A 21,446-nucleotide genomic window follows, 5' to 3' on the forward strand; every position below is an offset into this window, starting at 1 on the left:
CCCTGGACATTTGAAAAGCACTGAGGTCATATGACCCAACTCCTCAGAGAACCTCATTACACTGCAGTCAGACAAATCTACTGGGAATCTAAGTCTTTAGAGAAGCTGCAGTACCATCAGGTTCTTCCCCATCAGCTTCTTTGTATAGATGATTTAATTATGAAATGCCTCAGGCTTAATAATAATAGATTGAAGAATGAGCACCCTATTTAAGAAATATCAGCCACCAGGGGTGCCTGGGTGGCTCAGTCGTTAAGCGTCTGCCTTCGGCTCAGGTCATGATCCCAGGGTCCTGGGATCGAGCCCCGCATCGGGCTCCCTGCTCCGCGGGAAGCCTGCTTCTCCCTCTCCCACTCCCCCTGCTTGTGTTCCCTCTCTCGCTGTGTCTCTCTCTGTCAAATAAAGAAATAAAATCTTAAAAAAAAGAAGAAAAGAAATATCAGCCACCCAATTTAAAAAATAAAACATATATACAACATTGGATTTTACCTCCCCCCAAACCCCCAACTAAATTTCATCTTGCTGGTTATGGTTACTCGCATTAATTCTGTAAACTTTTTTGAACCTTGAATGTTATTTAAAATTATTTTCTATTTCCCTGATTTCTCTATAAGATCTTGACACAGTTGGCCAGCTCCACCTTGAACACATCCCTTTGGCTTCCATGATGCTTTTCTACCAGACTCATTCCTTGATCCTGGCTGTTACTATGTCCCTTTCAAATAGCACCACTTACCCTCCCCTCTCCCTAAAGTTCATTCTTCTCTTTTTACTGTCTATGATCTTGTTCTAAAGGATCTTACCCAATTTCATGGCATTGGATCTTTTTGTTTGAGTCCTGTTCATCTTTTAAAATACCTGTTTATACGCCCAACTGCCACCATCACTGTATGATTGGCAGAGCTAAAAGGAAATTCATCTCCTTCCCAATTACAAATCATCTTTCTTTGACTTGAATATTCCTGTCAATAGCACTATTCCTATGGATACTCTGATTTCAAATTTAAGAGTCATCCTTCACTTCTCTCTCCTTCCCCATTATAGTGTCCAGGTCCTTTTCTTGTCTCTCTGCCACCAGCACACATGCAATAAAATGTTTCCCAATGAATTTGAGGTCACTACCCCATTTAAGTCTCTTAAAAAAAATCACTACCTTGCTGGGTATCCCAACTAATCTGTATATCTCTAATCTAGCTTTTCCAACCCTAATTCTTGCCATTTGCTGCCACCAGCTACCATGGCTTTCCCCTGCTCAGGACAGAACTCTATAATCACAGGCCCCTATAAGTTCAGCTCCAACAATTTCATCTCTCACAATTTGCAGATATAAAACTAACACTTCAGTGAATTTGCTCTAATTCATCCTTCCCTAGTTTTGTTCACACCACTTCCTCTACCTGGATCTTTAACAAAGGTCATCAAGTCCCCCTTCACACACACACACACACACACACACACACACACACACACACACAGACTCACAGAAAAGTGGAGAAAAATTACTGGCTTCAGAACCAGATCTAGCTTGGAACTACAGTTTTTTTCAGGTTGAGGATCTTAGGGTTGCTGTGAGCACTGAATGAAGTAACTTGTACACAAAGTTGTTTAACAATTGATAGCCCAGCCCAAGCAAACTAATTATCAGGTTTAAAAAAAACTGTTGGCGTAAACCTAAAATGGGAAGCTAATGCTTTGATATTTCACACACACACACACACACACACACACACACACACACACACACACACAGCACATTCATAAAGACCTAGAATAGACCTTTTAGTATCTCTTGATTAACCTTTAAAATAATCACCTGTATCACACGTCTGCTCAAGCCTGTCCTTTCTGCCAGTTTCTGGAGGGTCTGTGCATCTGGGTTGTTGTCCTGAGCAAACTGTGCTTGCATAACCTGTTTTTTTTTTTTTAAAAATAAAAAATAAAAAATAAAGGTAGTAAATAGTTAAATATAAGAAACTCAATCTTCTGCATTTTGATGACAGGAGAGATAAGACATGCACAAGAAAGTAAGATACTTGTATTTTATTACTTGAAAATCAATATGGGTGAATGAGTATAAACGAAAAGAAAGCATATGCTGTAAATTTACAAACAAGTCGCTACAATGAGATCTTTAAAAAAAATAATTCATTTCAACATAAAACTCGTCTCTCAACTATGCTGCTAAAAATGAGCTCACCTTTGTTCTTCCATTCTTCTACAAATGAAATGAATAAATGGTATGTCTATTTACCATTTCTCCCATTTTGTTAAAAATTTCTTGCATTAGAAAACTTTTAAAAATACAAAAATCCTATCAAACTTATCTCCAACCTCTACTAAGCTAAATAGGCTCTTACTACAATTTTTTAATCAGTCAGCAATTGTATACAGTGCAACAGATGGATTCCATACTCCAACATTAATTGTTTTGAGCACTTGCTCCATGCAAAACAATATCAGGGATCTTAAAAAAAAGATATCAATCAGCCCAGTGAATAGGAATTTCCTGGAATCTAAACATCTGTATATTAAAAAAGCTCTCAGGTGATTTGATATGAACCTTTGGATTAGAATCACTGTGCTAAGTGCCATGAGACAGTGACACTGTCTGTGACAATGACACATGAAAAAACTGTCCCTGGTCTCACCTTTTGAGACAAAGATATGGACATGCCAATAACTACAACACAAGGTAAGGGGAGAAGCATAGAGCGGGAGGGAGTACCAGAATAAAGCATAAGCCAAGGGCTTTGGATTCTTTCTGAAGAGGAAATCATGGGACTCAAGAGGGAATATTTGAATTTTATTACTTAAAAGTCAATCAACTGAGGAAAGTAGTATAAAATATAAAGGATTATGAAAAATGGGAGAGGGAGTCTGTCATCCAACATAACTGTACATGTCTATGGGTGTGGGATGGGGATAACCAACCTCCCTAAAGACCTTAGCCACCACTGGCCTGAACACCATTTTCCATAGGCAAAATTAATTGCATTCTCCACTATGTTCCTCATCTAATACAGACTTCTGCCACTGCACACATCACAAGGCAGCTAATTAATTCACTGGCAAGTCTAGCTCTCCATAGCGAAGTAAGCTTCTTGAGGGCAAAGGGAATGTCTTATTCTTCATACCCCCAGGAACTAATACCATTTCCCATCACACAGTATGTGCTTAAGGGTTTGTAACACAATGAACCCTGGCAATGTGAGGAAAAGTTGAAGATAGTATGGAGAAAAAGACCAATGTTGTTCCAGGAAACCTTACAAAGTTTACAAATTATATAATTTTTTCAGTTCTGTTTAGTGACTCCTAGAATAAGGTATTCCTGGCTTCCTGTCCAACCATATTTGTTCATACACTCACTGTAAACAGCATGTATTTTTACTTTTAAAAATGGGCAAAACTGACCTAAAAGTTTATAATTTCACTCAGTTCACCTCATTCTTCCTTTCTTATTCCAAATGTGTTACTTCAATATTGTCATGTACAAATGGTTGTGTTCATATGTAGTTGAGCATGTAATATCCCAAAGAGAAAAAAGAATGAGCAAATTAATGGTCTTTGTTTTTTTAATTTTTCAAGAGGAAAAGCTAAACAGATATTTAAGGATTTGCTTGTTAGGCCATTATTGATAATTTATAAAACAAAAAAACAGCATGCTTTTTCACAAAGGCATTTCAAATTCACAAGTTTAATAATGAAACCAAGTTATACTTAATAAAGCAATTTCTCATCAAGGAATAAAGCAAAACTTAAATGAACACTGATGGTTTAGAATCAGTATATGCTAAAGGGAAAGTAAGATGTGCTTATCAATGTTTAATCTCTCTCTCACACACAAAAAGCCTTTTAATTTCTACTTAATTTCATTGTTCTTCAGTCACTAATGATGTTGAAACCCACCCCACTTCTTTTCTGAGGTCTTTTTAACATGGTCAAGGAGTGAGCCTTTGTAGACATCATTTTAAGGCCAGGAAATCCCAGAAATGACGGGTATCTACATAGTAGCAGCTGACCAAGTCAATCTGAAAGTGGATTAAAATAGGTGCTAACCTTGGCATGTTTTATATTCATAATCATGGAGCAAGAGCTTCCACCTACAATATGCAAACCACAACACTGGCAGGAACTCCTTAAATACCATTTCTACAAACGGGACCATATTTGAAATATTCTTGCCAACACAAAATGTTATTCTGTTGTGAGCCTTTCTTCCCGTAAATTTCTAAATAATTTTGGGAAATTATCATGTTTATTCTTCCCATGTTAACTCTCCTCTGTCCGAAGCAGTACTTCATGAAGAGTCTTGACTTATTGATCACCTGTAATATTTTGTTATTCTGCTGAATTCAAGCACGATTTGAATATATTCAGTTTTCTGAAAGGACAATTTGACAATGAGGGTACACTGTCTGATCAGAGGTTGTAGCAAAATATAATGATTTAGGGCGCCTGGGTGGCTCAGTTGGTTGAGCGACTGCCTGCGGCTCAGGTCATGATCCTGGAGTCCCTGGATCGAGTCCCGCATCGGGCTCCCCGCTCAGCAGGGAGTCTGCTTCTCCCTCTGACCCTCCCCCCTCTCATGTGCTCTCTCTCATTCTCTCTGTCTCAAATAAATAAATAAAATCTTTAAAAAAAAAATAATGATTTAAGTTTTTAAAAAATTTACAGCTATGTTTTCCAGATTCCTCAGGTATAAAGAACCACTTGAGGACAAAGATTGCGTCTCATCTGTTTTAGCCATCCCTGGCATAAGGCAGACACCAAGAAGTACTGAAAAAAATGAGTACATGCTTTGAAGGCATATCGCTTCTATTTTCATTTCTTTCTATTTTCATTTTTTAAAACCTATGGTTACAATATATATCTTTAAAAACTTATGCAAGATTTGGAATCTCACTCTTGTTTTAGCTGCTGCTGCCATTAAGTGGAGCTTTTATTCCACTCAGGATCTGGTGGCCAAGCAAAATGAAAACACCAGAGGATTGGGGAAGTTTCCAAATCTCTTCTCTGCTATTCCCTTGGTAGTCTGCCTTGAGGGGATGCACCTCTTGGATGAGGCTACCTACATCAAGGAATTATTGTTAAGAATTAAAGGAGAGAATGTAGATAAGTGCCTAGCATAGGACTCGACACACACAAACTTTCACAAATATTATTCCCTCTTTAATTAGTACCTGTAACTATCTTCCTATATAAAATTGTATATCTACCTAAAGTTGTTTCAAGTTTTCACTATTATAATTTTAATAACTTTAATTTCTCATAAACTTTTACTGTCAGCCTTATGATTATTAAAACTACAGCCAGCCCTTCATGGAAACAGCCCATTTTAAAAACAATATATTTATACTAGAAATTCTATTTTAACTCAGACATCTTTTAGCTACTAGTATTTTGCTCCCAGGTCTCCCACAGGTATTCATATCTCCTAATTTAGGGCTTTATGTGATCTAAGTTCCCTTGAAATATTTGTATCACATTAAGGTTTCTTTCTTAATCATTCCCTCAAGTAAAAATTCTCTCTTAAAACCCTTTTACTGTATTTACCTTAAACACTGGCAAGTCTCAGATACTATATGTGATTTTCAGAATATTACTTTTACTCAATTGCTAACATTGTATAAATGTCCTTTAAAGTTTGAGCTAAGATACATCCTATGTGTAAAGCACCCAGTAGTACATGGTAGGCGCTCAATAAATGTTACTTTACCTTACCATAAAACAAATACCTCATCCACATTAATCTTTTAGAAAACGTGATTTCTTTATCTGAAAAAATGTCAGAAAGAATCATTATATGTGTAGACTTAAAGATAAAGCAAGGAGTAATTATTTTTTTTGACAACTGACATGAGTTGAACTTATAACAATTATATTTAGGGCAACTAAACTGAAATAATCCCTCCTTTTTCAGGGGACATAATCAACCTTCAGCATCAAACTATAGAATTAGCTCCCTCTAGCCCTTTTAAAAGCAAGAAAAGGTTTACTTGGTTGTGGAGTCAATAACTAGATTCCTGTTGTTTATGGTAAGGCATATTCAATTCTTTCCTATTCAGAAAATTATACAAACTTAGCCATTAAGAGGCTCGTTGTAATTTGTTAAAAAGGTGAACACATTAGTATCCCACAAGCCCACATACTGTATGTCTCTTTCTGTTAATAGTCTTAAAATATTTTGTCTTCTATCCCCATTATAGGTAGTAATAATGCCTTGGTTAAACTGATTTTATCAGGAAGTCAGGACTGATCAATATTTTGTTTGCACTTTGACATTAATACCAATAAAACCCGGGGAAATAAAGCTTGAATGACTAGTTCATACCAGGTCATGACTCTGGAAATACTGACAAACATTTTAGAGCTATAAGTATGTTTTCATACATTCACCAAGTTAGAATTCATTAAAAGCACAGGCTAACTTTTTTGAAAACATGAAAATGTTCTTAAGCAGCATGAAATTGTTTTGGGTGTTTTGGGGAAGGGGCAGGGAAGTTGGGGGATTTTTTTTGTGTTGTTTGTTTTGGTCAGGAGGGACTTCAAAAATCATAAATTCATTGTCATGTCTACCTGGAGCTGATCTGCTGTAAAGCTGGTCCGAGCTCTTTTTGCTGGTTTTGGATGATTAACATCTTGCTCTGTGAGGAGGGCACCTTCAACGCTAATCCCATTGCCTGCATTTGAAAAACAACAGCATACATGTTGGTAACTCAAATGGGTCCGCTGATCAAGTAATAATATGTTTCTTGTATCTCTTGGCTTCGTGTGAAATTGTAGATTGCCCAAATCTGTCAGTTAAGTTTTAAAACGCACTAGAAATATTCTGTGGAAACAATACATAGGCTTGTCTATTTACTCAAAAGTGCCAAAAATTAGAAGAGCATACATCTAAGGTTCATCCTAAGAAGGCAAATACAGGAAAACAACTGGTTACAAAAAGCAAAACACAGCCTTAAATTCAAGGCTGCTGCCTGAGAATATGGTACAAGGCTAATACACATGCCATGGCTTTTCCTGCATATAAACACATGGAGATCATCACTAACAGTAGAATGCTTAATGAGTTTTACCACAATTACACTGCACAAAATAATGCATTAAAATGACCTAAGGAAAAATCGTTTTTATTCCCTGTATTCATTGTCCCAAAAGACTCCAAAGTATTTTAAGTATATATTTACCATTTTCCACTTCTCTTTTTAAATTATCCAGCATACAGTCATAATGCACTCTGCAGAGGACTTTCTCTTCCACCAAAGCAAACTCCTCTCCCGTGGAAAGTTGCCTTTTGCAAGAAAAGCAGGCAAAGCATGCCAAGTGATAGACATTCCCCTTGGCCCTCCGGACCCAGTCAGTAGAATGGATATGCCTCCCACAACGAGAGCAGCGAGTTCCATACCTTCTACATAAATAGAAGAGCAGGAGGTGAAGATTTTAATATTTGGTGAGATATTCATCAGCCTGAGTAAACTAATACATTATATTACTCATTGCATTAACCTAAGTATTTACATCTTTTGAAAATGAAACAGGCATCAATTATTTTTCTAAAAGTCAATATGGTAAGCAATCAAGACTTAAGATAGGGCCACAGTTCAAATCTGTTTATAAAACAAAAACTTCTCATTGTTACTTTAAAGGAAGACTGGATTTTTTTTTAAATAAATGCAATATGAATTTCAATATCCCTTTTGTAACAAATATCAACACATTTATAAATTACCTAGAGATTCAAGATACAAACACACATATACTCCAGATTGAAACCTGAAAGTGCAAAAGATTACAGTAAAAATATAATGACTTCTTAAAACCAAATTGAGATAATTAAAAAATGTTTTAAATATCATTTTTTAAGTTAAAATATTTAAACATTACAATTGATATTATCAAAGAACAGAAACTGTTCACCCTGAGAGTGAGGAATGAAAACTCAGATATGTTTCCATTGGTGAATAAGCTATTTCATTGCTAGTCACAGGAGGGGGAGATACATTATCTAAAACTTTCAGAGACCAACCTGGACATTAAATGCAGGTTAACTGTAACAAAATGTCAGATGTAAATATTTTTTTTTTCTCCTGGTCTGAGTAACTGGACATTCTTTGCTATGTCTCCTATCATAATCACAGTCATGGCCTTGCATATCCACATCAAACTAGATATGCATCTGTTTCTATTCATTAGCATATCTTTAGAGGTATTGCCAGTTTTGTTTAAGTTAATCTGAAAAAGTGAATCCTAAAACTAAATTTCGGAATATAATATGAAGTATAAAAAAATCCTGAAGAACTAGACTTTCAATAACTTGCTGAAACTAAACCTTTCAAAAAGTTTTAAATTATCATAAAAACATCAATATTTGCATATCTTAAATCAAAAAGGAGGCAAATTGCTATCATTTTTGAAGAAATGGAGAGTAAACCTGATGAGAAATATATGTTTTTGGTAATTATAAAATTCTGTGACTTTATAAAATAAAGGATCTGGGTTTTATGAAGTGCTTTTAATTAGCAATTTTATTAAAATCAATCACTAAACTCTCTGAAACCAGTTTTTGAAACTGAGTATAAACAACATAATTAGTATAACAAACTTCATTATATAGTATTAATTTCCCAATTTCACGGTGAACATTTTTCTTCATTTGGAAATTCAAATAAAGAAAAAAATATGGTAATTTTAAAAGTCATGCTTAGGAATAATTTCAATTTCTAGACAGCTATCCATTAAGAATTATATCCTAGAAGAAACTGTGCATTTAAACAATTTATAGAGAGATCGCAGAAAAGATGTTACATTTAATATCTTGGGCAAATACAATCTCACAAAACAAAGATCAAAGAACAGACAAAAAAGAAACAGTATTTTTAGATAGAATAATCAGACTTGGTGTATTTCTGATACTGGAATCCTCTAAATTATATCGTTTAACACATTCTCCAAACTGCTGACATTTTGTAGGTATAACTACGGATCATTCTATAGTAAACTGGTAAACACTTAACAAAACCTTGATTTTTCCCACAATTATTTCATTTCATCTTAGCATCCCCTGCAAATAATGGACTTTGTCACAATAAGTCATCTTATATTTTACACCTATGCACAGCGAGAAGTTTCCCTGTTTTTAATATCTAAACCTTTCTTTGTGCACAGCAAGAAGTTTCCCTGTTTTTAATATCTAAACCTTTCATTCCCAAAGAGGAAATAATTATTTTAAATTAGTTTTTGTATACTGAATTCCTAAAACACATAAACATGCTTATTGTATTTGTTTTGATATAAGTGATACCTCAAAAATGTGAAGCATTCTCATTTTGAAATCCATTATATAAGAAAAACTGGGTTTCCATACATAAAACTGGACAAGGAAGCTTGTTTACAAAATTCTCTTAGCATATTATCTTGGAGTGTCTACTAAAAAATGTTCCACAGTGTACCTGAAATAATCAAGTTTGCAGAAAATGTCTTTGTCTTTAATATAACAGCTGGTATGCCTTCCTAAGGAGGTCCTACAGACACTGCAGGAGAGACACCGAACATGCCAGCACAGGTCATTCACCTGTAAAGGAAAAGAAGCAATTGTAATACCGCACTCACAGTATCGTTCATTGGTTTTGTGTGCTAAGCAATTTTAAAAACTGGCTCCTTAATATTTTAACATATGCGCTGAACGTTTCTATCTAAAAGGTGTAATTTACACAAATATGTGTCTAGATATATTCCCTTTCAGACCCGAACCAGGAAAATCACAATAGCATATTTTACACTGTGTGTTAAATTGTTTATTCCTTTGAAGAATTCAGGGTGTGTGCTTTTTTTCTTTTTAAAATCGAACTTCTATGAATATGGAAAATTTCGGTCACTTTAGAGTCCTATATACAGGCTTGTTTTTTCTTTCACCAAATTCTTCCCACCAGGAAACCTGGTAGCTAAAGAAGTCAAGCCACATACCTTCTCAATCTATTTTTTGGCCAAACAATTATAAATGTTACACTAGTTGAAGTGAGAGAGAAAGAAAGTGAAAAAGAAGCTTTGTAAAATACTTACCCTTATAAAGAAGCCAGGCAATCCATTTCCCTTACCAAACAGAAATTGCTAAGGTAGATTTAAATGTTGATATGGCTACCTTCTAACATTAAATTATAGAATCAAGGAGTATATTATTGGAACCCTAACTAATGATTTGGCTACTGGAGAAAAAAATTAATCTGATTATAAGTGGTTCTAAAAAGGCACCCAAGCACTGTTTGCCATTTATATTCCTAGTAATAAGGCATAAAATGTGTCTAATAAATCACACCACTTTATATTTTCTAAATATATGAACACGAAATATTGTCAATTCAGGGAACAAATCATAATAACCCTCACCTTAAACTGTTGCCATAATACTATAAACACCACAACTTCAGCCTTCAAAAATGAAGATGTGTATTGGATTGAACTTGCTTATAACACAGGCTCCCAACGTTTGCTCTTGTTAAATGGACACAAGAATTGAGTTTATGTTTAACCAGTTAAGCATAATTTCATTTCATATAAAAGAACAGCAACGATGCAAAAACACCCTACAAATGGATCTAATGTCTAAAATAGTAATTAGGAAATTGTGAAAAGGGGAAATTGTGAAATAGCCTTTATTATGAAAGTGTAGCAAAAGCCCTATCTGTCCAATGATTCTATCACATTAGCACTACTGTTCAAAAATGTTTTTTCAAAATGTTTGTGATACAAAATATGAAAGGTACTTTGAAGCTGAAGGGAAAGTTTCACTTGCTTCTAATTGCAGTTATAGGCCTCTTTCCAAAACATTAATGAAGAGTATCATTTTGGTGAAATTTTTTAAATTTTAAGTTTTGCTTACTACATAGGAAAACTTGGAAGAAACAAAGGAAATCAGAATAAAAAATATTAACAATGGTTAATAGTATCCTAGAAATAAATATGTATTTTCCTTCTATTTTTTCCTAACATGGGACAATTAAAGTTTAAAAATACAGGCTTCCTTTAGCATTCCAATGCATAGGGACTTCTACATTTTGATCTTATCCAGGCTCTTCTTTTTCCTCTCTCCAAGCAAGTATAGATTCAGGATTCAGAGAAGAGTCATGGCTATCTTCTACCTCCCTAAAACCAAACCTAATGCCTGGTTTGTCACCTTTTCTTAAAGTTTACTTTACAAGGAAAAGAATGTTCATCTTCCATTTCTTTTCCAGGGAGGAAAGTAAGGTAAAGAGAGAAAATTCTAGAGAATACAGACCTTTCCTGATGGCTGTTATTGATCCAATTTGTATATGTATATGGGACCAAGCCAGATAAACCATCCAAACAGGGCACTGAAATATTAGATGAGGCAAAAGACACATCTAATTCCTCTCCTACTTTAACTCAATTTTACTTGCCTCATGAGATGATGTTTTTCTATATTAAATGGTTTCTATATTTTCTATATTAAACAGTTGTACCCTCAAATACTCTACTAGGTCTATCAATTATTTTTCACCAGTGACTCAAATTGAATTTAAACTTCTCTTTTAGAATCACTCAAATGAAAAAAAAACAACTCAATTTTTATATAATCGTATAATGTCAAACTTTAGTCCGAGCTAATATACTAACATACTAATATGTACAAAAAAGGGATAGAATAAGACTGTACACAGAAGACTTCACTGGGAGGACAACAGTCCTACAACAAATAGCTTTATATAAGTTATTTGGATAACTTAGGCATTTTATATAAATAAATATACAAATATATTCTTAACATATAAAAGTGAATACTAGAAACAATATCTACTTCAGACGTGTGTTGTCATTTTATAATGACTTTTTTCTAAATCCTCTCTGGTATGAAGTGCTAAAGGCTTTATAGACCCATTTAGAAACATTCTTAAAGATTAATTATTGAGAGACCTCATTGAAAATAACAAACTAGTTTTGATCCAAAAGATGATTTTGAGATATCCAAAAAAGCTCAGGTCTAGAAACAGGGTATCTTAAAAACGTAGATTTAAAGAGAGAGCCATGTTAATTGGCCAGCTTTAAGACTCAATCCCCAATTAAAATTAATTTAGTTACTTTTCAATTTTTCACCAAAACTTCTTTTGGTGCTTAATCTGGGTTGTATCTATAAGGTATTATTCCCACTTTACAGATTAAACAGCTTTATACATTGAGGTAGAAATTTAAATTTAAAGAAGCCCAATAACTTGCTTTTTGAATTCATGCTCTCCATAATTAATCCTTCTGAAAAAATGGGGGTGGGGGGTGGGGGTGGGGAGATTGATGAGGAGGGAATAGAAAGTGTACTGGTTTGCTACTAATTCAGTGTAGGAGAGATCATTATTTTAAATAGTGGTTTTAAAGAGCTGTTGAAGTTGAAAACTCAAGGTATTAGGATTAAGACACATGGGACCATGACCCTGCACTCAGTGACATGGTTAACTGTGGCCTGCCAGAATTTCTACTCCAAAATTCCCACACAGTATTTTGAAAGAAGTGAAACAAATTAAGACAGTCAATTCTCAAACTAGCACTTCACCCCAGGCATCCATCTATCTTTCTTCTTTCTTTTTGCTTCCCTTCCTGCCTTCTTTCTCTCCTGCCTTCCTTCTTTTTTTGGGGGGGGGGGGGGGGTGGGAGGGTCTAACTTTATATGGATTTCCATTTTTTTCACAAGCACTGGAGGGGACATTAAATAAGCATTGGGTGGCCTTCAAATATTAGTAAGAGGAAGGAGGTACTGAAAATGGTTTTTTATGTACATGGTCCTACAAACTTTTACTTTGGAAAAGCCTCAGGCGACTGTTACTAAACATAAAACTATGTAAAAATTCTGTCCGGAAAAGATCCTTTAAGGTACTTTACAGTGGTCCTTACCAAAGGAGACACCACAAAGGGGAATCAGCCAACATATACTGACCAGGAACTCTTAGAAGCAGGCAGGTGTAGGGGTGTTATTGGGGGCGAAGGGACCATTACCCAGGCTCGGTAAAAATAATCACGCAGGACCCTGTTCCAAAATGAGTAAAAGGATTAACCCACTTTTGCTTCTCTACAAGTCGGTGGTTGACTCTTGTACAACCACCCCGGGGTATCGGCTCTTCTAGACCACGACGGGTCATATACACAAGCTGTTTTGCAACAACGTGGGAGATTCTGTGATTTCTTCTCCCACTCTTTCGACTTACCCTGGACTGGGCTGTTTTGCTGAGAAAGCCTACAACCTGCCTGAAAACTTGAAAGGAAAAAGGGGGGGGGAACTTTTCTCTTTTCCCAAAGTTCTCCGGTAATCCCGCTCCCCTTGGGCCTCGCGGTTCCACCCTACCTTGAGAAGGTACTTGTCCACGATCTCCAGGCCGCAGCTGTTACACACACACTTGCCGGGGGGGCAGACAGAGCCCGAGGCCATGGACCGGGGCGAGGACGACGGGGACAGCGGGGCCGAGGAGGAGCACGAATCCTCGTCCCCCGCTCCCTCGGGGCTCACCTGAAGGAAGCCGAGAGGCGCAGTCGCAGGCGGTTCTAGACCCCTCCTCCTCTCCTCATCCCACAGAACCGCCCGGCCTCCCCCACCCCTTCCCCTCCTTTTCCTCGGGCCACCCCCAGTTCGTGAGGTCTTGCTCCCCGCTCTCTCCCCGGGCTCCAAGCTCCCGCCAAGCGCCCGCTGGGGCTGTCGACCCCTGACCTCAAGGACCCAGGGAGCCTTACAGCTCGGCCCAGCCCGTCCCGCCAGCTCAGCTTTGCACCACGCCCTGCCCCAGGCCCTCTTTCCACCCGCTCCCCGAGGGACCAGCTGGGCCCAGGAAGGAGCGCGGGGACAGCGGCCCTTCGTCCTGGGCCGCCTCCACACGTCCAGTCTTGCCAACAGCCGTGTCCCTCCCCACTCACCAGTCCCTCTTCCCCGGCGCCTTTTCGAGTCCTCGCGGCCGCCAGGGCTGCAATCCGCCCGCACTCCTCCGACATGAGCCCCTGGCACTGCGGGGTGGGAGGAGGGGAAAATGGGGAAAAACGGAGGGCAGAACTTCAGAGCCGGCACGCTCAGCCCCGTGCCTCGGCTTCTGGCACGCGGAGCCGGCTAATGAAGGCCCCCAGCGCGCCGGGTCGCGCGTGCAGCCGTCAGGGCTCCAGGGCCCCGGCGCCGCGGGCAAACGGGCGGGAGCGCAGCCTCCCTTGTCAGCCTCCGGCCGCGGCGGCGCAGCCCGAGCGCGCGGCAAGGCGGCCACCGCAGCGCTGAGGGCTCGCCCGGCGTGCTGCGGCGCTCTCGGGGCCGCGGGTCCCTAGCGCTCACCGGAGCAAGTCGGTTCCCGCCCCCCTGCCGGGGGTAACAAGTTAATAACAATCATCCCAGCACAAAGCATTTTCCTTCTAGACGTCAATCACGACAGAGCGGGGATCACCAGCCTAAAGCGGGTGCAAGGGGCGGGGGGGGGGGGGGGGGGAGAAAAGAAAAGAGGATTGAGGAGGGGGTGGGGGAAGAAACTTGATTTCTTTAATAACCTCAATTAAAAGAGCAAGACACATATATATTTTTAAAAGGGAGCTTTTTGAATTGGATAGCCCAAAAGGTGAAGAGGTTTAATAGGATACTTGAAAGCTAATTACAGCGGGATTTAAGAAGCCTGGTGTTTGTTCCGATGACAATTTGAATGAAAATGCTTCAGATTAAACCAAGCCAGCAGCTCTTTCGTAAACTTACAGCAATTAGAGCTGCGAATGATTTACACTCGTTTCTTTAAGGTGTAAATTGCCACTTATAGCTCAGTAAGTCAACATTTGAGCTACTAAAGGATTATTTTTAACCAGCGCAAAAAGCGGGACGAATAATGGAAAATATCCAGCTGAATTTAATTTGTGCCATTAAAACTCACCCAACCTCGGTCAAAATGTTTTAAAGCAACAGCGCGCATTACTCAAGTGTTTCCAAGCCTTTGCTGGAGTTTTGTTCTTAAACGAAAACGCAGCCTCTCTAGGCTTTTTCTGCCTTCGTCTACAAAAACTCCAGTTTGAGGGGAGGGGTGCGGAACTCGAGCGGCCCACACCTGCGTTTCTGACTCTTCGCCTCTCTCCTTCCGGCTGCGCCAGGCGAGACACCGTCGGAACCCGTGAGACCCCCCCCCCCCCCCCCGGCCCTCAGCGGGGACCCTCCGGTGCGCTCCCGGCCTGGCCCCAGCGCCGCCGCTCGGAGGCCGCATCCTCTCAGACACAAAGAGAGTTTAAGCAGAAAAGTACGGCTTTCGCTGGGTATTCCCCGCCAACGTCCGACAAAGTCAGCGGTACCCAAAGCGGGTCCCTCTGAGGCGCTCAAACAGGCTGCAGATGATTTTCAAACTTAAAACGCGAGACACCAACGGGTCCTGCCTCCAGAGTGAAGTGAGCGCTTGTCAGTTTTCCCCATCTCCTGGACGAAAGGTGTGACTCGTTTGCCCTGGGTTTTGCCCTTTTCTTATTTTTGGTATTTCAAGTGAAATGGCCCTCCTGGCCCGCCCTGGGATCCCCCGAGGCCCTCCAGGAGCCACGACTCCCTCTGTCTCGCCGTGGGCCCGCGGCGCCGCGGGTCGTCCAGCGGCCAAAGGCGCGCCTCTGGGCGCCCGCGAGCGGCTAGACGCAAGGAGCCGAGCCTCTGGTCCCACCCCGACAGCCGCCCCGACCTCCCGACTCGCTCTTCCCCACGCCACGGTCACTACACGGCAAATAGAACAAAAGCACGACTCACATGTACCCGAGAACGCCTTAGGCTCGAGGCTTCGTCTCCCAAATTACAGTCTCCATGCCTCAGGTTAAGTGAGCTTGTGGGGAGGGGAGGCAATGATTACTGACTAACGCTACTACGTAATAAAAAAAAAAAAAAAAAAAAAAAAAAAAACTGCCAGGTCTGAAGATGAGGCCGTTACAGGTAATTTCTGAACCTTGTTTAGGAGCCCAAACAGCTCGCGTTTCAAGGAAAGTGCAATTCAGCTGGTCTGGCCAGGCGTCAGCTCGCTCACCTTCTCAGGGGGAACTGCCAGCTCCGGCACGTCCTTTTCTTCTAGTTTACACACAAACATCTGATCGCTTTTCCAATACATGGCACTGCTAGGGCTGCTTATCGCATACCAACTCCAGAGGGTCAGCGGCCGTCCGGGTCTGCCGATCTTCCCCCCTCCCCCGCGCCAAAGCACTAGTAAAAGCTGACACCGAGAAGAGTAAGAACGCTACAAGCAAGTCTTCGTCCAAAGAGGCCGCTGTGGCCGTTACCACTCTGGCGGACTGTTCTTAAGATTCTTATCCCAACTTCACTGAGGTCTGTCCCTCCAGGAAAAGGAAAAAAAAGTTTTGTTTTCCAGAGGGTGGAACCTTACATAAAGGGAGGGAAGGGGGTGTGTGTGCAGGGGGAGTCTTCTCCTGGAGGAATAGCCTCACCTCCTTAAGGAAAACCCGCCTTCTGTACATGTTAAGATCTTTATCAGAGCAAGCCAACTTACTCCAGATTTAGTATTAAAGAGGGGGGAAAAAAACAACACTGGGAATGGCCTGTTAACTTTTGACTTAAAAAAAAAAAAACTGCTCTCTGCATTTGCCGTGGCTTTTTAATTCTCGCTCCCCAACCAAAACCTAAACAAAGATTCAAGTTACATCTCTTTCTGCAGCAAGCAGAAGGGGAAGCAGAGGTCTGAGTGACTTAAACTTTTTAGTCATTCTCCTGAAACTCGCAGCTCTCCTGTCTAGCCGAGGAACTCCACCGCTCCCTGGCAGCCTGGGGGCTGACTTATCTAGCTGTTCCCGCTCCCTTTGCGAAAAGTTTTCTCATTAAGATAAAGAAGGAACATCTGAGCAGCACAAAAGCTTATGATTTGCGACTAGATTTGGAAATCAAGTCTACAAGAAAGACAAAAGTATGTTGCTAATAGTATTGTTCTTTCATCTCATCCTAGACAAAATTTAAGCCCTAGAAGGGGCCAGTTCCTGCCTCAAATGTTGGCTGTGGGTTTGTGGACGGGAGGGCGGTGTTCTCAGAATACCGTAATTTTGATGAGGATTGGAGTGTATGTTTAAATAGCTTCTTTATGATGCAAATTTTACTTCATTATTTAGTGTGTAAAGGGGAATTTAGTAAGAGACTAACAATATTTTTATTTCCAATTTTCCCTTTCTTAAGAAACGAAACAAAGCAAAATATAATTTAAGAATACCTGGGAGTCTTTCCTAAAGGCCTTTAGTAAAATCATGTGATGTTCCAATTAAACGGATATATAGATATCTATATATAATCTTATATATTCGTATCTCCTTGCCTTGTTTGTCTAGAAGAGTAAGATCGAAGGGCTCTCGCCCAGACAGGTCAACAGCAGACCAGAGGAGGGGCAATGGGCAGAGATAGGTAGCCTTCCTGTAGTGAGTCTGTATAACAGTCTGGGACCCAGCAACGACTGCAAATTTAGTTTTCCCTCAAGTACATTTTTCTCCCATAAACACGAGGGTCCCCATAGCATTTTCCTAATGCCATTGTTTCCCTTTTCGCGCAGCTGCGCACAGGTTAATATTAGCCATCCCCCTTCCGGTCCTATCTGGGAGATCTCGCTTAAATTTATGAAGTGGGGCGGGTAGAGGACGCTGGGATCTGTGCCCTCTCACAGAACTGAAGGCTTGGGGCGGACCTACTTCTAGAAAAGCTAACCTGTGCGTGGAGAACAGAAAGTCTTGTGTTTTTCATCAAGTGCAAAAATTAGTATTGGGGGAAAATCCACATAATGCATTTTCCATGAAATAGCATCGGTCTCGAGATGGCCCTTCCGAATGGAAAGAAAGTCGTCAGAGCATTGGCTCTATCAGGGTGTTCATAGGGAGCAGGATTGAAAGAGGAATTAAAAAAAAAAGGTCCAGTTCAGAGATTTAGTTACTATTCATTAGGGTCTGCAAAATGAATCTGGGGGTACTGCTTGGCTACTCTCCGGGAGAATTAATCGCTCGGGTCATTTGGAGATCCGAAGAGCGCGGGAGCTGTTTGGGGAAGTAGGGCGGGGGCGCGGGCGTTTAGGCGGTCTTTCCACCCACCCTCGCCTAATCAGTCGGCTCGGCTCTCAATCAGGTTTTCAAAATACTAATCTTGATCTAAGAGCCCCTATCTCTGCATCAGTGAAGGAAATAATCATTTTTACTGGCTTCTGGGCATGGGGAAGAAGAAAGGTCGTCAGCCCTCAGAAGACATAAAAGACTGGTCTGTCGTTCGCTTTACTGCTGACGCACTGCCGGACGCGGACCTTTTCCCGGGGTGTGATTGTGCGCACACAGCCTTGCTCTGTAGGCCTCCCGGCGGTGAGTCTGTTTCTGTGTCCTCGGCATTGTAAGCCTTTGGCTGCGGTCGTGTGCGAAGGTGGGAGGAGGGGGTGTGCAGGTATTTGCTACGAATGTCAGGGCTGAGCGTCCTGTTGGTGCTGGGCCCACGGACCTCCTGACCCCTTTGTCAGGGGTGAACACCTGAACGTGGCCCGGCTTCTTGGAGCTCGCGTCACACCTCTTACCCACGCTCCTCCTCCGCTAGGGCAAAGGAAAAGTTAGCCCGCTACTTCGCAGAGTTGGGTTCCTGTGCTAAAAATCAGGGCTCTTTTTGTCTTTCTAATAAGGGTTTTTAGCCCAAACTCCATTTGAAACCAATTTTGGTCGAAGGAGGACATACCAAAAAACATCATCTTGTGTTTCTGCAGGTGGGAGAGGAATTACCCGCGTTGGGTCGATTCCTACCTACTAACTTGAAATTTCTAGATGGCCATCTCTCCTTAAATGAAAATCAAGAGACCGCAAGCCCACCCAGGGGACTAACCAACACCCCCGGACTGCAAAGGCTCTTTGCAAGGCCCGAGGAAGAAACCCAGAGAGACTTGGAAGGACGCCCTGGCAAGTTGGGAGGCGCTGGGTGTGTCTCCCTAAAGCCGGAGGGGGTCAGGGAAGGGGTCTGGGTCCCCTGGGGCCAGGCCTTGATTGGAGGTCCAGGGATGGAGAGCGGGAACACCAACCCGCTCTGACCCCTACAGTTTCCACTCACCGCGAAGAGCTGCCTAATTGGGCTGCGAGCAGCTGCGAAATTTGTAATCGCCTAATAAGCCTTCCACCTCGGTAATTCTTATCAAAAGGCATAAAACTGATATTTTCACACTCGGCTTCCTCCACAGGAGCCGTTTATAAACATCCTTCATCAGTAGGATGAAATTAAGCCTGCATTGACAAAGGTCTCTGGAACTCGATATTTAAAAGCAATAGATTCGAATTAGCAAATTATTGCTTTAAGTAGGGAAAGTCCCCACCAACTTGACTATTGAACCCTTTGCCTCTCAGCTCCTCGCGGTGAGTAACCACATGTTTGAGGGAACTTAACCTGGAGTTGCCGCGTTACTCAAGCAACCTTCGGAATCTCGCTTCCTGAATCCTCGCGCGCCCTGGTTCCCAGCCCTTCCACCAGCCTTCGAGGACCCGCTCGGGTCAGACCCTGTGGGGACCGGGGCGAGGACAGCTGGGGCCTGGGCGAAAACGCGGTTAAACCAGACGCGCCCAAGACTCCCGGGCCTCAGGCGCAGGGCCAATGCCAGCCATGGCACCTCTACGCTTTCCCCCCTTCAGCGACCCCGCGCCGGGGACCGGCCCGGAGCCCTGTCGGAGGGTGAAGCAGGGGAGACCCCTGCGCCGATAAGAAAGCGCTGCTTCTGGCTGATTCTTGTGGCAACTTCTTTACCCATGAAGGTAAAAACTCGCCCTGAAGCTGCGAAAGTCACACTTGGTTCAGGGTTAGGAGTGTGTCCTTTGATTTTTGCCCACCCCGTCTAACCACTGTTAATACTAATTTGGAAAGAGACTGAAGGAGATAGATTCCAGAGACTTTCTCCCACCAACTTGCGCAGCTCAGACCCACGTCACCCCTCAGAGATCGCGCAGCGGGAAACGCGCTCACCTTGGGACTTACCGGTCCCAGGCTCCTTCTCAGTTTCTGAGGGAAAAGGAGGGGCGTGTTTATTCACGCCAGGGGAGGACGCCCAAAGGTGGCGAGGGCCTCCGTCTGGTACCTCCTGGTCTCTGCCCAACTGCGGGCCGAGCCGAGGCTACCGGGCTCCGCGTGGGACAGCCGGGAGCTCACTGGCGCTGACGCAGCGCCTGGGCTAAGCCGCCGGGCCGGCCCTGCGTCTGTTGCGCTAGCTGGAGAAGCGCGCGCCTGTTGGGGCCAGCGGTCTCCAGCGGTTCTAGAGACCCAACAACCAAAAACCACGTTCTGCGCCCCAGAGGGCTGTACGTGTGGAGTCCGTGTCTCTTTTCAGCGGGTGCGCTTGTCCCCCAAGAACGCGAGTAAACTTGCCCAGTCCTCTGCGGAAGGAGAGAGGGGAAGCGTTTCTCGCCTGATAGGACGGGTAATAAGAGTGATAGAATTAGGAGCCCTAGGGAGCCCGAAATTAGTCAAGACGCAGTCTAGGGACGCTCCAGACTAAATGCTACTGCGCAAAGCGCGAAAGTCCACTACACTATTTACCCATTGTGACATTCCAAGCCCACAATCTTCGCCTTAAGCACACTTGTGGTTTACAGCTGCTAATTTTATATGCATTTTATCGTTCAGAATAAGCACAGCGGCAGGACCAGGGGAAACATGATTCTAACCTGTTTCTACAGACCTCGGCCCACACAACTCTGTAAAAACCCAAATAGGAGGTGTGTGTGTGGGGGGGGGGACAACTCAAAACCCAACAGTTCTCTAACCCCCAATTCCCCCGCCCTGGGTTTTCCTACACATCCTACTAGGCTCACCGGGAGGATCTAGAGTGGAGCTCACTAATCTAGAAGGAGGACGGGAACCCTAGCCCCGCAGACTTCCCCCTCCTCCACCCGCCTCTTCTCCAGGGATCTCCGAGAGGCGCACTAAAACCCGGCCAGGGAGGCAAAAAAGGCAAAGTTGATCTAAGTGTAAAAACATGGGCGCCTGAGCGTGTTTGTCGGGTGGAGTGGGGAGGGGTGGTGGTGGCGGCGGGGAGTTGTGTGAGCCTCCTATTCGCAGGCTTCAATCCGGTTTTGATAAGGGAACACACAGCTCTGGTTTTTAGCCGGTGTGAGTGTGCCCCATTCAAACTCGGGTCTTCCCGCCCACAATCTAGGCAACAACATCTTCCCGGCAACACTAACACATCCCGTCGTTGCTTTACCGATGTATCCTATAAAATGATGCTTTAAAAAAAAAAAAAGAGGGGGGAAATTTTTCGGAATAATCTTGAAACAATTTTTTTTAAGGTTAAAAAAACTTTTTATATGGTTTCTGCTTCAGGAGACTAGTTCTTTTAACTTTGGCAATGTTTTCCCCCTTTCCTTCCTCTCCTTCCCCTCTCCCTTCCTCCTTTCCTTCTTACCTACAAGACTGACTGCCTGTCTGCCTTCATGGGAACTCGAAGTTTAAGAAATTAGGCAACTTGCTATTAGAG

At 42.1% G+C, this 21,446-nt stretch overlaps 1 protein-coding gene across 5 annotated transcripts in view; it reads right to left on the reverse strand.

Moving 5' to 3' along the window:
• LHX8 (LIM homeobox 8) overlaps window positions 1–20,065 on the reverse strand; it is a 56,928-nt gene extending 36,863 nt beyond the window's left edge. For 3 of the 5 annotated variants that reach the window (XM_073896516.1, XM_073896517.1, XM_073896513.1), the window contains exons 1-7: window positions 19,949–20,065; window positions 13,906–13,992; window positions 13,343–13,504; window positions 9,450–9,571; window positions 7,188–7,408; window positions 6,577–6,680; window positions 1,814–1,909 (exon numbers count right to left, since the gene is read on the reverse strand). In XM_073896516.1, coding sequence (XP_073752617.1) covers window positions 1,814–1,909; window positions 6,577–6,680; window positions 7,188–7,408; window positions 9,450–9,571; window positions 13,343–13,504; window positions 13,906–13,980 — 780 coding nt within the window. In that variant the 5' untranslated portion in view covers window positions 13,981–13,992; window positions 19,949–20,065. Of the gene's footprint in view, window positions 1–1,813; window positions 1,910–6,576; window positions 6,681–7,187; window positions 7,409–9,449; window positions 9,572–13,342; window positions 13,505–13,905; window positions 13,993–15,730; window positions 15,779–19,936 lie in introns of those variants that run through there. The other 2 variants (XM_073896514.1, XM_073896515.1) reach the window with 2 other exon arrangements.
• Between the last annotated feature and the right edge of the window lie 1,381 nt (window positions 20,066–21,446).

This window comes from Callorhinus ursinus, unplaced genomic scaffold (genome assembly GCF_003265705.2).
Source record: "Callorhinus ursinus isolate GAN/ISIS: 27379988/994484 unplaced genomic scaffold, GSC_fseal_2.0 scaffold9, whole genome shotgun sequence".
In the NCBI taxonomy this organism is placed as follows: Eukaryota; Metazoa; Chordata; class Mammalia; order Carnivora; family Otariidae; genus Callorhinus; species Callorhinus ursinus.